This window comes from Triplophysa rosa, linkage group LG18 (genome assembly GCF_024868665.1).
Source record: "Triplophysa rosa linkage group LG18, Trosa_1v2, whole genome shotgun sequence".
Lineage (NCBI taxonomy): Eukaryota > Metazoa > Chordata > Actinopteri > Cypriniformes > Nemacheilidae > Triplophysa > Triplophysa rosa.
Window position 1 is genome coordinate 17,509,788 of NC_079907.1, and position 13,845 is coordinate 17,523,632.

Genomic DNA, 13,845 nt, shown 5'->3' on the forward strand with positions numbered 1-13,845 from the left:
GAAGTCTGAGATCGAGGATGGGGCAGAGACCGCCATCCTTCTTTGGCACAAGAAAATAGCGGCTGTAGAAGCCTGACTCGGTCTAGGCTGAGGGAAAACGTGGGGGCCTGCGAGTGAACTGGAGTGTATAGTCTCTTGCTATTATCCCCAGAACCCAATCCGATACCCCGGGGATGGCCTGCCAGGCCTCGGCCCGTGTGGCAGAATGTTTTGCAGGGGCAAAACGCCTGGCGACGATTTGATTCCCGTGGTAAGAGGAAGATTTCTCTTTTATGACAAAGTTAGCGTTTTATTATTTTTTACGCTAAAACAGTGGGCTGCAGAGCGGGCGCTAGAACGGGCCCAACATTTACAACATGACGTAAAAACACAGTTTCGCCAGCACCCGGAACAGAACGGGGTGCTTGGGCACTGAAAAGAGCTTGTTTGGAGAGAAGTCCAGCCACGGTGAGACCTGGTTTCTTCTTCCTCACCTGAGTCTCAGAGCGGTGCCTGAAGCGCAGAGTCCAGCGTGATCTTGGGCAGGGGTCCCTGGCGTTGAGGGTGAGAGAAGCGTTTTCCCGAGTGGAATTGCTGGCGGGTTTCCGATTTCGGCGCCGTCTGCGTAGCAGGGGGAGTGATTCTCACCGGCTGCTGAGAAGGCGCTGGCTTAGGCCGGTGTAGGGTATGGTCGGATCAAAGTTTACCATCTGTGATCGTAAAACACAGTAACCTCTCAGCAGGACTACGACCAGGCACCAACAAGTCTGGCCAAATATCCTATTCTCAACACCTTCATCACTGACCAGGACAGATTCGGATACTCTCCCCTAGACTTCAAAGGGGGTTCTTGGGGGAGGACAGGACTGTTCACCAAAGTGAGAAAAGCCATGTGGCCCCCAAGACTGAGAGCCTCAAATTCTTCCAAAATAATGTCTCTTTCTCTTTCCTTAGACACAAAAGACTGGTTTAAAGTGTATACACATGAATCTCCACATTGTATGCTTCCCTCTATGTTATTCTCCTTCACCTATAACCTCAAATGCATATGTGCTTAGTGGTATTCTGTGTATAATTACATTCTTGTCCAAACTACAGGTCAATGTAATTGTAACCCCTTCATGTTTCATATCTACGTGTTTCCCTTTTCATGTCTTAGAATATGGTGTATAGCACAGTAATGTATTTTATACCATACTCATTTCATTCTATTCTAAGTCTATTCCTGCTCCAAACTCCCAGGAGACCATAAATGCAAATGAGTTAGTGTGCCGGACAAAGAAACATGTTTTCGCACCCAAAACTATCTCATCACATTGGATCGCCCACCTTGGAGGGGCGAGACCGCCCTCTGTGTTAAAACATCTGAACCTGCAGGAAAGCTCGGCTCTTTTGTGTATGTTCGTTCGCTTGTGTGCGTTCGCGCTCGTGCGCGTTCGCTCGTGTTCTTTCAACCTCTCGAGACCTGCCTCTCCTCAGAGACAGTTTCTTCCAGCAGTTTGCTTCAGCTAAATCCAACGGACTCACGGCTTGCTCTGAACACATCTGACCCTTTGATACGCGCGCCAGCACGTGTCCCGATAAACAAAGAAGCCAATGCAAGTATCTGAACTATTGCTAACCAGTTGCGTATAAGCTTTGCACCTTTTAAATAAGGAGATTTGTCCTTGATGTGTCAGAGTTCAACACATATACAATACAAATGAGTATGCATCCTCTGCCAGATCGTCAGAGGGCAACGCTGAGTTGCGTCATTTACGACACACTGCAAATTAATGATTGAGGAAGTGTTTTCACCATTGCAAACAATCCGAGAAAACAGCAAGACAACAACAACCAAACAGTATGGAGAAGGATATGCTTCTAAGATTACTGTTCTTGTTTTCAGCATGTTGGTTTTGTATCATTCTTCTTAACAATGACACACTGCACACTTTATGTGTGTATTGACCCCTAGTGGACTAGGGCACTTTTTTCACGTATGCGCTGTTGTACGTGGCACGTCTCAAAAAATGGGCTGCATGCGGACGGGGTGTGCGGACGACCACGGACCCTTCTGATGACGAAAACTGCATCATGCGGATGGCCGGACCATACTTCCGCCTTAAAGTGAAGACCAAGACCAAAACCGAAACCCACTGAATGAGACAAAGCTGCCGGTGTAAGTAATATTTATCAACAGTCTGAATTGACATACACCTACATGTATATTTATATGTTATTTGGAAAAATGGGCACTTGGAGTTTAGCTGTATGTATGTTAATACATTATGTGTGTTAATATGTTCAGCTGGGGCAAGCTGTTTGTTTTGCTAATGAACAGGGGCGAACACTGCGGATAGTTTCGTTTTAATCTGTCACATCCACGTAATTCCACTGAGATCTGCAAGTGCATGTTCTGTCGATTTTAAGCAAGCATACACGCACAACGTGAGCACATTAGGATGCGCTGTTTGATGTGACAGATTTTTAGTCTCTGGGCGAATGATTTGAGACGTTTAAAACGAAACTAACCCCAGAGGAGTTCAGGAAACATTATTTAGCTAAACCATTGCCATGGCAGTACTACGCATGCGTAGCCGGATGGAAGGGGGGTGGGGTACGCTGTAACTCATTATCATTTAAAGAGACATGCACCAAAACAAGTTGCTGTGAGCATAGCTGTTTTGATGAGGCAAAAAGGGTTTTGTTTACACAGCCATTGAGTGTTTTTAAGCAAAATATGTTTCAGACATTTCATGAAGACCCTAAAAATTAATAATCACTTGTTGAAAGTGCTCATCTGATGAGCCCTTTAAATAACAGGATTGCAACAGGGGAACAAGTTTCACTCGTAAAATAGAGTAAAACTAAGTCAAATAGCGGTGCGCCATTGATAACGTTTAGTAATTATAAAGGGAGTGCTCGTTGTGCGGTTTCTGTGCTATATATAATCCATTCAGAAATGTATAAAACTTGTTTTTCATGCTGCTAAAACCAACGGCCACATACACGCTGCAAAGTTTCGGGAATTACATCGGCATATAAATGCGGGATTCACTCTTTAAATAGCTATGATTTACATATTGATAGCCATAGTTAGTTCCTGAATAAAGCACTTTTGGACTGAAATGGTTGAATAGTCTGCTGACTGACAGACTCATAACAGTCCCTTGCCGCCACCTACTGGACGTAACTATGTAAACTGCACTGAAATCGTTGAAAAATCCCCACAACACTAACACAGACTGACGGCCGGTCTTGTCTCAATTTATATTTTTAATATCTAATAAACTAGTTTCTTGCATTTAAACAAGTCTTTTGGAACAAACATTATTATCACAAAGTGTCAATCATCCAGTTGTTTTTAGGGAAAACAGTAAATACTACATAAATAATGCTAGAATTATTCTGTTGGACATACACTACTGTTCAAATGTCATTTCTGTTCACCAAGCCTGCATTGATTTGATCCAAAATACAGTAAAAGAAGCCTGTTCTTTTATGTAAGCCTGTTTTTAATAAATAGTATATTTATGCATATTATGATCAAATATATTGTGTATTTTGTATAAATTGTATATTGCGAGACTAAACCCAACCCCCACCAAAAAAGTCTTATGATGGGGACCCCCATAAGACTTCATTCAATTCGAGCACTGCATAATACGTATTGTAAACATTATGGGACGCGTGCTAGTCAGACAGAAATTTTGCCGGCTGAAGTCCTAAAAGTTCGGTTTAAAGATAAAGAATGTACCAAGCACAATATTCTCTCACCATTCTCACACGCGCACACACACATGCTGCATCCGCAATCGCCTACTTACATACTATATAGTAGTGAAAATGAGTATGAGTCATGAATAGTATGTCCCAAAACCTCAGCATGCAAAAAACAGTAGGCGAAAAATACCCAGATGGTCTACTACTTCCGCTGAGATTCGTGAGTGTGGATCGGATGGACACTTTTCTATCCCATGATGCCACAGGAGCCGAGCAACGATCAAATTTCAAAAGTAAATCAAATAAATATAACAGAAACCTTTAAGAAGGATGTCTGTTTTTAATGTAAGTGCCAATAAATGACTTTCTCGTAACTAAATTATGTTTTTATAAATGGTCAGGTATAGGTTGTTGTCAAAACGTCATAGGTCAAAAAGAGCATATGGGTCTCATGACCATAAAACATGGCGGACGAGTATGTACGAAATGTATTCATAGTACTACACCTACTCATACTATATAGAACGTAATGTTTTAACGGCCGATAGGTAGGTACTTATTCAAATTCAGTATGTATTGTCACAGTATGTGATTTCGGACGCAGCGACAGTGTTTGTCGCAGTCTCGTGGTTGTCAGAGCAGAAATGAAAACCTCTGCCCTCTGTATATTTTTCTGTAATTTATTCTGCAGTGTCTTCTGTGTTTACATACTGTAACATGTCCAGAGTTTACTGGGCTATGCGTCAATAATAATGGTCTGTGGGGAAACGCAGTGCTCCGTGTGTACTGTAGTTAAATGGATTTAACTACAGAGCATTCTATTTGTATTCTAATTACTCGAGTTACTCGAGGAATCGTTCCAGCCCTAGTGCCATGTAAAGACATATATAATTTTGACATACAGTGCATTTATAAATCTTTGCTTTGGTTTTGAGGTAAAAAAAGGAAGTCATATACATGGGCATGGGCGAGTAAATGATAAGAGGATCTTCCTTTTTGCATGAACAACTTCTTTGACATCTAATAAAACTGCACATATCCAAAAGGATTTCATTTAACCGTTCTTATGACTTCTACTTTAATCAGCTGAGAATAAAATAACGTGAAAAATAGAACTGGTTAATGACCTAAAATGTGCAGTGCTGTAGGCCTTTGGCAAAAACAGCGCAAACACAGAACAGCACTATTTACATCTCATCCAACCAGCGCCTGGTTGGTAATGTGTGTTATTGAGCAGACAGGTGCCAGACAGGGTTGGATAAAGATATCATAACACCAAAGACAAAACAAAATGGACTCAGGCGATTCGCTACCTCCCAAAGATTTTATTCAGAGACGTAAATCAAGCTCTTAAGGGGAAAAACAGCATAGCTGAAAGCACAAGTGAGCAGTCACCACTCAAAGATACTGCTGTAAGAATATGCATGAGAAATGAGATGAAGCAGTAGCACTATGCAGAAAATTTCAGAACAAGATGAAGACTCAAGGGTGCCATTTGGGAGTCTTGCGATGCTCTCTTTGATGCAGTCAGATGAAAGCGGTTTAATTGCGCATCTGCGAGCAGAGCTGAGATAGCAGGCGCAACAAACAGAAAATTAATTCCGGTCACATAGGTTGGGATGCCTATTAACTGAAAAAAAGAACAAATCTCTCTTTTACTAGTACATATGTGACCAGGATGAAAATTTGACTAGTAGCACTTTTCAATAAGCTTGTATTTGGGATTTGGGATACTACCCAAAAATTAAAATTCTGTCATCATTTATTCATTCTCTTGTCATTACAAACCTGTTGACTTTCTTTTGCAAAACATAAAGGAAGATATTTTGAAGAAAGTTGGTAACAGAACAAGAACCCTTTGCTTGCATTGATTTTGTGTCCATAATTGTCAGACATTTTTCGGTTACCAGCATTCTTCAAAATATCTTCTTTTGTTATGTGCACAAATAACAACTGTCTGGCTGTACATTATCGCTTACGTAATGCACAATGAAGTAACATAAATATTTGTATTGGCATTCATTTACATAACCAAAGATTAATAAATGCTGAAAATTTGTATTGTGAATTTTATGATTATGTTAGATAATACATTTACTGATGTAAATATATGCAACCCTGTTGTAAAAAAAGTGATTTGTTGATTTGTCTATCATTATTATATTAGCAGTTTAAAGGTCCAATGAGTATTTTTTTAGAGGATCTATTGACAGAAATGCAAAAAATATATACATAAGTATGTCTTCAGAGGTGTATAAAGACCTTACATAATGAATTATGTTTTTGTTACCTTAGAATGAGCTAATTCTATCTACAACGAGGGGTCCCCTTGAATAGAATTCAACATGTTGCATAGAATGCAACAAAACTGCTCTACAGAGCGTGTTTCGTAAATGTTATCTCCTACAGCAGTGGTCACCAACCTTTTTGAGCCTAAGATCCCCGACGTCAGAATTGTTGAAAGGCAAGATCTACCATTCAAAAAGTTGAAAATAAAAACAGCCCAGATTGAACCTCCTGCTTGAGGCCTTTTATTTAGTCTATAATTGTGGGTCTATTTGAATTACCTGAAATTCTTTGTTCCACTTTTCAGATGCAACTAAGCAAACTCTGTAACATGTAGAGTTGCCACTTTCAGTGTGCCAAAATGAGGTGAAAAACACCAATTTAAACACCAGTTCAAGCACTTTAATTCATACATGACAGCTTGACATTAAAACAAGGTTTAGAATAAGTTTAACAAGACCCTAATTATTTAGGTATTTACTATATAAAGATTTGTTCTTTATGATGCATTTATTTAGTTTACTTTTATTAAGTAAATACATCATATAGCTGGAAATGTTATAAATAGGCCCTAATAATAACAACAACGTTAATTATTTATTTTAAATCATTTATCTATTTACTTTTACCCGTCTAATAATGTCTTGGTAATAAGTATCTGTTTCATAAAATAGCTAAAGGTAGTAGTATGGAATGGGCTATCATATTAGGCTAGTTGAAAACATAAATAGGATATCAGCAGGAGATGTCATCTCCCGCATGAGATAGTACTTGTGCAGTTTACCATCACTGACAGACCCGCGGATCATTCACTATTACAACTTTGTGAATAGACCGATGTTGTCTTTCAGACAAACTCAACATTACAATGCGATGCTTTCTCACCATATCCCGTTGCTCACACTCGTAAGTTACATTCGCTGAAGACAGAGAGCCGCGAATCCAGATACGCGGACAGTATGAAACCGCGGCACTTGCTTGAGCATCCAGTGTAAAAGCACAAAAACGCCAACAAACAAGTGACATTTTTATGTCATATGAATAAACTGTTTTTAAGCGTAATGCACCGCAACAGTATAGTGACCTCCAAATGACAGTTACGCCAGTGCATGCGCGAGTCTCATTTTGCGTTTGATCACTGACCACCGACATTAGAAACACTGAAGAGCGATCACGCGCAGTGATTTCTGCCACATGGCAGAAAATAGCCATCACAATGAAATGTGATTAATGATAACGGTCGCATTAAAAACTCACGCAAGCCAGGGAATCATTATTTATACAGCCATGAAAAGATTAATGCAGAACTTAAAAACATACAACCACTGAATGAAGAGAAAGAGAGATGCGCTTGCAAAACTGGACATTGATCAGGCACAATATATTTGTCTCTCCATTTTCCTATTAGCCTACTTTCGGGGATCGACAAGTAACGTCTCAAAGATCGACCAGTCGATCGCGATCGACGGGTTGGCGACCACTGTCCTACAGCAAAGATTTGAAAACATGACGACATCTTAATGCCACCATAGTGCTTCGAAGGGGGGGGGGGGAGAAGTGAGTCATTGGTTGCCATTCGCAACCTCACCACTAGATTAAATTTCATACACTGGACCTTTAACACAAGTAGTATTCCACATCACCACATCCATTACTTTTTCCAGATACATGTGATAGTACTTATAATGTAGTTGCATTAAGTCTCCCTGTAGTGACCTTCAACAATCCTTATACTTTTAAATAAATCCTTATAATTCAGTTAATGAAAATTTGGCTATCTTCCATCCTTAGGCATTAGAGAATAATCAAACGGGCAGCGTGCATTTTCGGACTGCCATTAAAAGTGAAGTGTGCTCTCAGACAGCAATAAACAGCTGAAACTGAGAAGCATCCAGACCAGCATCCACACAGCATGCCAGCGGCAAATGAAGCGCAAAAATAATACAGTCATTTGCATTATTATGGGACACATGGGGCACATGGCAGAAAATAGCCTTTGAGACGCTAATGAGGAAAGATAAGGGCAGGTTAACACATGGGGTAATGAGATATAGTGTGTGTCATCCCTTCTGTTGATTCCCAAAACTGCCTCTTATCATTCAAACTGCATATTGAGTTGAAATTGTTAGACACACCACCATCTTGACTGCTGAGATAGTCTGGAGTGTGTTAAAAATGTTAGTTGCCAAATGATGCAAAGTTACTTCAAGAAAAGGCAAAAAAAGAAAAACAGAAAGAAGGTGAAGGGGAAAGGGAAAGGAAGAATAGAAGAATAAATATAGGTGACGAAGTCAAAAAACAAAATTGCTGAAATAAAAGTTTAAGTCAAATAATACCAATAGCATTTGGTAGGGGTGTAACGATACACTCATCTTACGATTCGGTACATATCGACCTGACGAGCTGAGCTGATAGAGCTGGATTAAGAAGAACGCGGTCACCTGACACGTCTTCATGGCCTGACCTGATGGTAGAGCGGAGAATGGGAAGGGGCGACCTGACAAGAGCTGAGATGATAGAGCTGAAAAAAGAAGGACGCGGTCACCTGACACGTCCTCACCACAAAATTTGTGGGTATGTCTGTCTTCTTTGTTTTCACCTTTTTCTTGTTTTTGCAGGTACAACTTTAATTGGTTTGCTTATAGTCAATATGTCTTATGTACAGCTGCTTTGTAACAATGAAAATTGTAAAAAGCGCTATATAAATAAAGTTGAGAGTTGAGTTGAGTATATCTCGATGGGTTCATGATACGATGCACATCTCGATATTTTGAACAAAATTCAAAAATGAAACTGAAATTCAAATAACATTTATTTTCAAAATATTAACAATTTCAGTAACTTATTTTGTTGCACATACAACTTAATAAAGAATTTTAACATTTTAAGGCTTAACTGAAATTAGAATTAAGATCAGTGTCAATTTTGACAGCAAATTTTGATTTAGTTTTAGTCATAGTCTTTTGACTAAAATGCTATTTAGTTTTAGTCATCCCAATTTATCATAGTTTTAGTCTATTTTTAGCCGACGAAATCTACATTAGTCTACTAAAATCTATCTGGATTAACTCATTTAATTGGTGTAATTAAATGTTCCATACAAAGATTTAACTGTTTCGACATAATTTACTTTACCCTGGAATTAAATTAAACCAGGTCATTACCTTTATTTTTCAGAAAAGTTGAGTAACTACTGGATATGCATTGCTGTAACACAGAGAATATTATTATATGAACGACACGTAGCAGTTCATTCAGTCTCATTTTGACTCAATTGACTCGTTCGTTCAGTGAAGGGCGTGTTCATTCAGTACATTCAACCAATGAAACGCTCTGACAGAGCTCACACTCAAGCGCTATTGGCTCGTGTCTCTTTGAAGCTGCGCTGTCTTTGCTTGAGACAGTAATAATGAATGAGAAAAATCTTTCAAAAAGACAAACTGTATTACATTTCTTCAATCACGCAAATCACATACTTGTTTTTTAGCATGTCATTTGATCTTTTAATATACAGTACGACTCACTTCATCGCTTCTCTGATCGGAACAGCGCTGGTTTCTTTTGGCTTACTTTATGTTGCATATCACGTTATGCAGAAGCTCACGTTAGCAGATAAATCAACATTGGCATTTAAAAACGTTTGTGCTGCCTTTGTAACGAGTTTCGGGGTGACTCGCCTGCAGTCACGCAACAAGTTTGCTGTGTTTTAACGGCGATTGTGAAGGAAAATATGACGCTTTGTAAACCACTTGGAGACACAGATTGTGTCTTGTGCTTCTCTCTCTACCGCATATGTGAGATAAGCACACGTGACGCGCTGGTGCAGAGTAGGTAGCGTCTTGACCGCTGAACGAATAGAATTAAACATATCGTAAAATATCCCCATCTCTCTACGATGCGCATCATAACATTTTTGCATCGCAAAATATCGTAATACAAAGTATCGTTACACCCCTAGCATGTGATATTTATCTGCTTTAGCAGAATAGAATTGTTTTAGGTTCTGCAAAAGTCAATGGCCTTATCACAGCCTGTAAGACTTCTTCAATGTTTATGGCATTCCACAAGCCCAGCCAAATAATTTATTGTCCCACCAAGAAATTGTAAACATGTGAAAACGTGTTTAAAAACACCATTATTCACATTGTTCCACCATAGAAGAAACAGCACACAAGTTTTTTTTTTTCACTTAAAGTACAAACTATTCATTGTTACTCTGACTAGTTGCCCATTTACAATGGACAAAGTAGAGAAATTTGTCAATGTGTAACAAAGCCCAGGTTGAGTTTTCCAGACACTTAATCATGCAACAGTTTGCTCAGTAGCAGGGCCTGACAGGTGTGTGGTCACTCTCAACCTGGAGACAGAGCGGGAAACAATAGATGGTCTGGGAAACCGTGTCGACTGTTGTGGGACGCATGATATGCGTCTTTGGACTGGTGCCATAGTAATTACTTCGCTGGGGGTTGCTGGGTTGGCATCTCACGACTCTTTCTGTCGAACTGTTTGCTAACATTGCCAGTAAAAGTGACTACGCCAGCTGTCCAAACATAAGGGGGGGGGGGGGTTGTCCAGAGTGCATGCACAATGTATTTCAAACTGATTAAAATGTCTCTATATTCAGACAGCATTCTCTCTGTGGTCCAAGCACAGCTTTAACACTCGGAGACAAAAGCAAAAATGGATATCAGTAATGGGTTATTTTTTCCCTCTGTTTACAGGTAATGGTAATTGACCCTCATAAAACTTTATCACACTCTATAAAGTCTCATTAGGCTTCAGAGAAACTCAATTACGCCAGTGCATTTTTCCACATGCCTCTTTCCAAAGCAACATACAGCATATTCAAGGTCCTAAACTGTACAATTCATAAATGTATGTAAATCGAACCCATGACCTGCATTGCTAATGTTGTGCATTACTATACCAGTTGACCAAGAGTAATGCTCTTTTGCACGAGAAATGTTGTTAACCCACTGTTACATTTCTGCAATATTCTTTAAATTCTTAAAACTCACATTAATACAGGTTTACACATTTTTATTTTATTTTATTTTTCTATCACTTAACAAGCTAAGAATGAGCAAACATTTTAAAAGACAGCAATGACAGTGAGCATCAATAGTTACACTCTTAAAAATAAAGGTGCTTCACGATGCCATAGAAGAACCTTTTTGGTCTAAAAGGTTCTATAAAGAACCTTTAACATCTGAAGAACCTTTCTGTCTCACAAAAGGTTCTTTCTGTCTCACAAAAGGTTCTTCAGATTATAAAAAGAGATGGTTCCTTAAACAACCTTTGACTGAATGGTTCTTTGTGGAACCAAAAATGGCATCGCTGTGAAGAATCTTTTAAGCACCTTTATTTTTAAGACTGTAGTGTTGTGTGACTTGGGCATGGGGATTCAAATAGTAATGCCAACATTTACTATCAAAAAGGGATTATTTAACGTGCTTTATATAATTATGAAATGTTCCATTTAAGAAGTGAATCTATAAAGTGTGTCTCTGAGGGTTAAGGCTGCCACTGTTAGCTATTCACACATGTAAATGAAACAGATAGCACGCCTGGTTCTTATCCTTAAGTCTCACACAACAGCAGGGGCTAATGGGTTCACAGACACATTTATAACTGCAAAATATGTGACAGTGTGACACCGTTTTGGGTCAGGGTATGCGCTGTGGCTGATGACACCTGCACATAAATGAAATCTGTGTATAAAACACATCTGGATCAGTATCCATTAGAAGAAGGAAGGCAGTGAGTGAGTGTGTGAATAGCAAAACCTGAAATGTTAGCATCTCAAATCCATTTAGCTGTTTGTAGTGTAAACAGCTTTATTATTCAAGTAATGCGTATTATGAACTGCACACCGAATGAATTGCATAATATTATAGCTGTGCCCAAATTGACAAATTTTCAATCTTTCCTCGTAGAGTAAACTGTAACATTCACTATGTAGTGAATAATGAGGCACAGTGAACAAGTCAGTTTAGCACACATCAATGATGTATGTGCAAAATGTCTTGCTGAATTATTGAACACTCTCATGCACCTTCAGCATAGCTGCGATATTTCATGACAAACATGACAAGAAGCAAAATTGTAAGGTTTTCCATTCTAAATTTGCACAAAAAACAATCTTGCAGTTGTGCTGATGCTTACATCATTATTATAGTAACCAATATTCATAACCAATACAATCAACTAAACAGTTTGAACATATGGATCTCATTTCAACACAAATTCAGTGTGAAGAGTCAGACTTAAAGATTATGCAGAATTTGGTTGTATGTAAGAGAGAAGTCAGCCGGCTATTGGATTTGGTGTGAGGGGTCTCAGCAAAGCGAACCCAGGTTTTTGTTGTGACCAACATCCTCCTCTTCTTATTCATATGTATTCCTTGACCTTTACCTTTCTGCCTTCACTCGGGTGACATCTTTCATTTAAGCTAACCTATCAAAACCTATTAGAGTGTGCATGTCTTGACTTGGAACCTGAGGCCAAATTCACAAAATGCTATTTTTCTAATCCATTCCAATCCATAAAAAGTTCACAGAAATATGAAAATTCTGACCTGTGTGATAACCTTCATATTTAAATAGCTTCAAAAAGCACATTTATTCCAGTGGGTTAATAAATGTCCTCTGAAGCAGAAAAAAAAGGACACAACACATAATATTTTAAGCTTATTTAGTGTACTGGCACATTTGAATTTACTACACGGATCTGGTTTGTATTGTATCGTAATCACAAATGTACTTTTTGGAGTTTCAACATTTCAGATCCAATAAAAAGGGAATAACAGCATTTTAATGAAAAATTAATTACTTGTGTTCAAATGAAGAATTCATTTATTACGTCATAAACATCTGGGATGCTATGAGAACGAGTAAATAATAAAAGAATAGTCATATTTGGGTGAACTATTCCTTTAAAAATTAAAAGAAAACTTTGTATTCGCTATGTTTTTGGTGTGGTACGTTTAAGCACACCTGACATGGAAATAGAGTTATGTATTACTATGTGTCAAACCTGTCACACCAACACTAAGGCAACCCTGACCAATGTGAAATTCTTCCATTAAGCAGAACTCTTAACATGGTTATGGTCTGAAGCACCTTCAGGTGGGCTTCATGATGACACCATGGCATTCATGCAGTAAGCATACTAACATTGTGTATACCAACTATTTATTTAAAATGAGTGAATCTCAAAATGTTCCACTGCTAATATTCCATTTTAAAATAATGACTTGATTAACATGAGAAGTGCTCTGAATTTCAAATTGCTGGTTAAAAACATTGCCACTTTTAAGCCAGGACTACTTTCTGTGGTTACCAAATTAATATCCTGAGCAAAGTTCATCACTGTCTGAGAAATAACAGCAGAAAATACCTTAATTGCTTTCATATGTTAATCGTGTGTGAGAAAAAATTACATTTTTGCGTGGCTGAAAGAGCAAGAATAGATGTTGAAAATGATGCACTGCTACGCCCATGTTCTCATCGATGTAAACAGTCCTTGTTACCATATATTGGCACTGAGTATATTGAAGAGGCGCTCTGAAAATACAACTCACCAGAACAGACATCATTAGGTCTGCAAAGTAAACAAACAGAGCACCAAGAGCGAAACCAACAGCAACAGGGAAGAATGCAAAGTCCCCATATCTTCCAGATTCCTCTGCCATCTCAATCGCAGGAGCCAGAAGGGACCAATAGGAAGCCGCCAGCATCACCTGAAGAGACAATTGTCAACTGCAGTTAGAAAAGATTTTGTAAATATTACAATTTTTTTTACAGCTTTGATAAATCACTGAAGTGTGATTTCAGTTCGATAATCATTATTTTGATCTGTGTTGGAACTGCACTG

The 13,845-nt window shown here is 38.7% G+C and overlaps 1 protein-coding gene across 2 annotated transcripts in view; it reads right to left on the reverse strand.

Annotated features, from left to right (window-relative positions):
* LOC130568899 (zinc transporter ZIP11-like) overlaps window positions 1–13,845 on the reverse strand; it is a 205,775-nt gene that overhangs the window by 155,201 nt on the left and 36,729 nt on the right. For both annotated transcript variants that reach the window (XM_057358124.1, XM_057358123.1), the window contains exon 4: window positions 13,553–13,711. In XM_057358124.1, coding sequence (XP_057214107.1) covers window positions 13,553–13,711 — 159 coding nt within the window. The remainder of the gene's footprint in view (window positions 1–13,552; window positions 13,712–13,845) is intronic.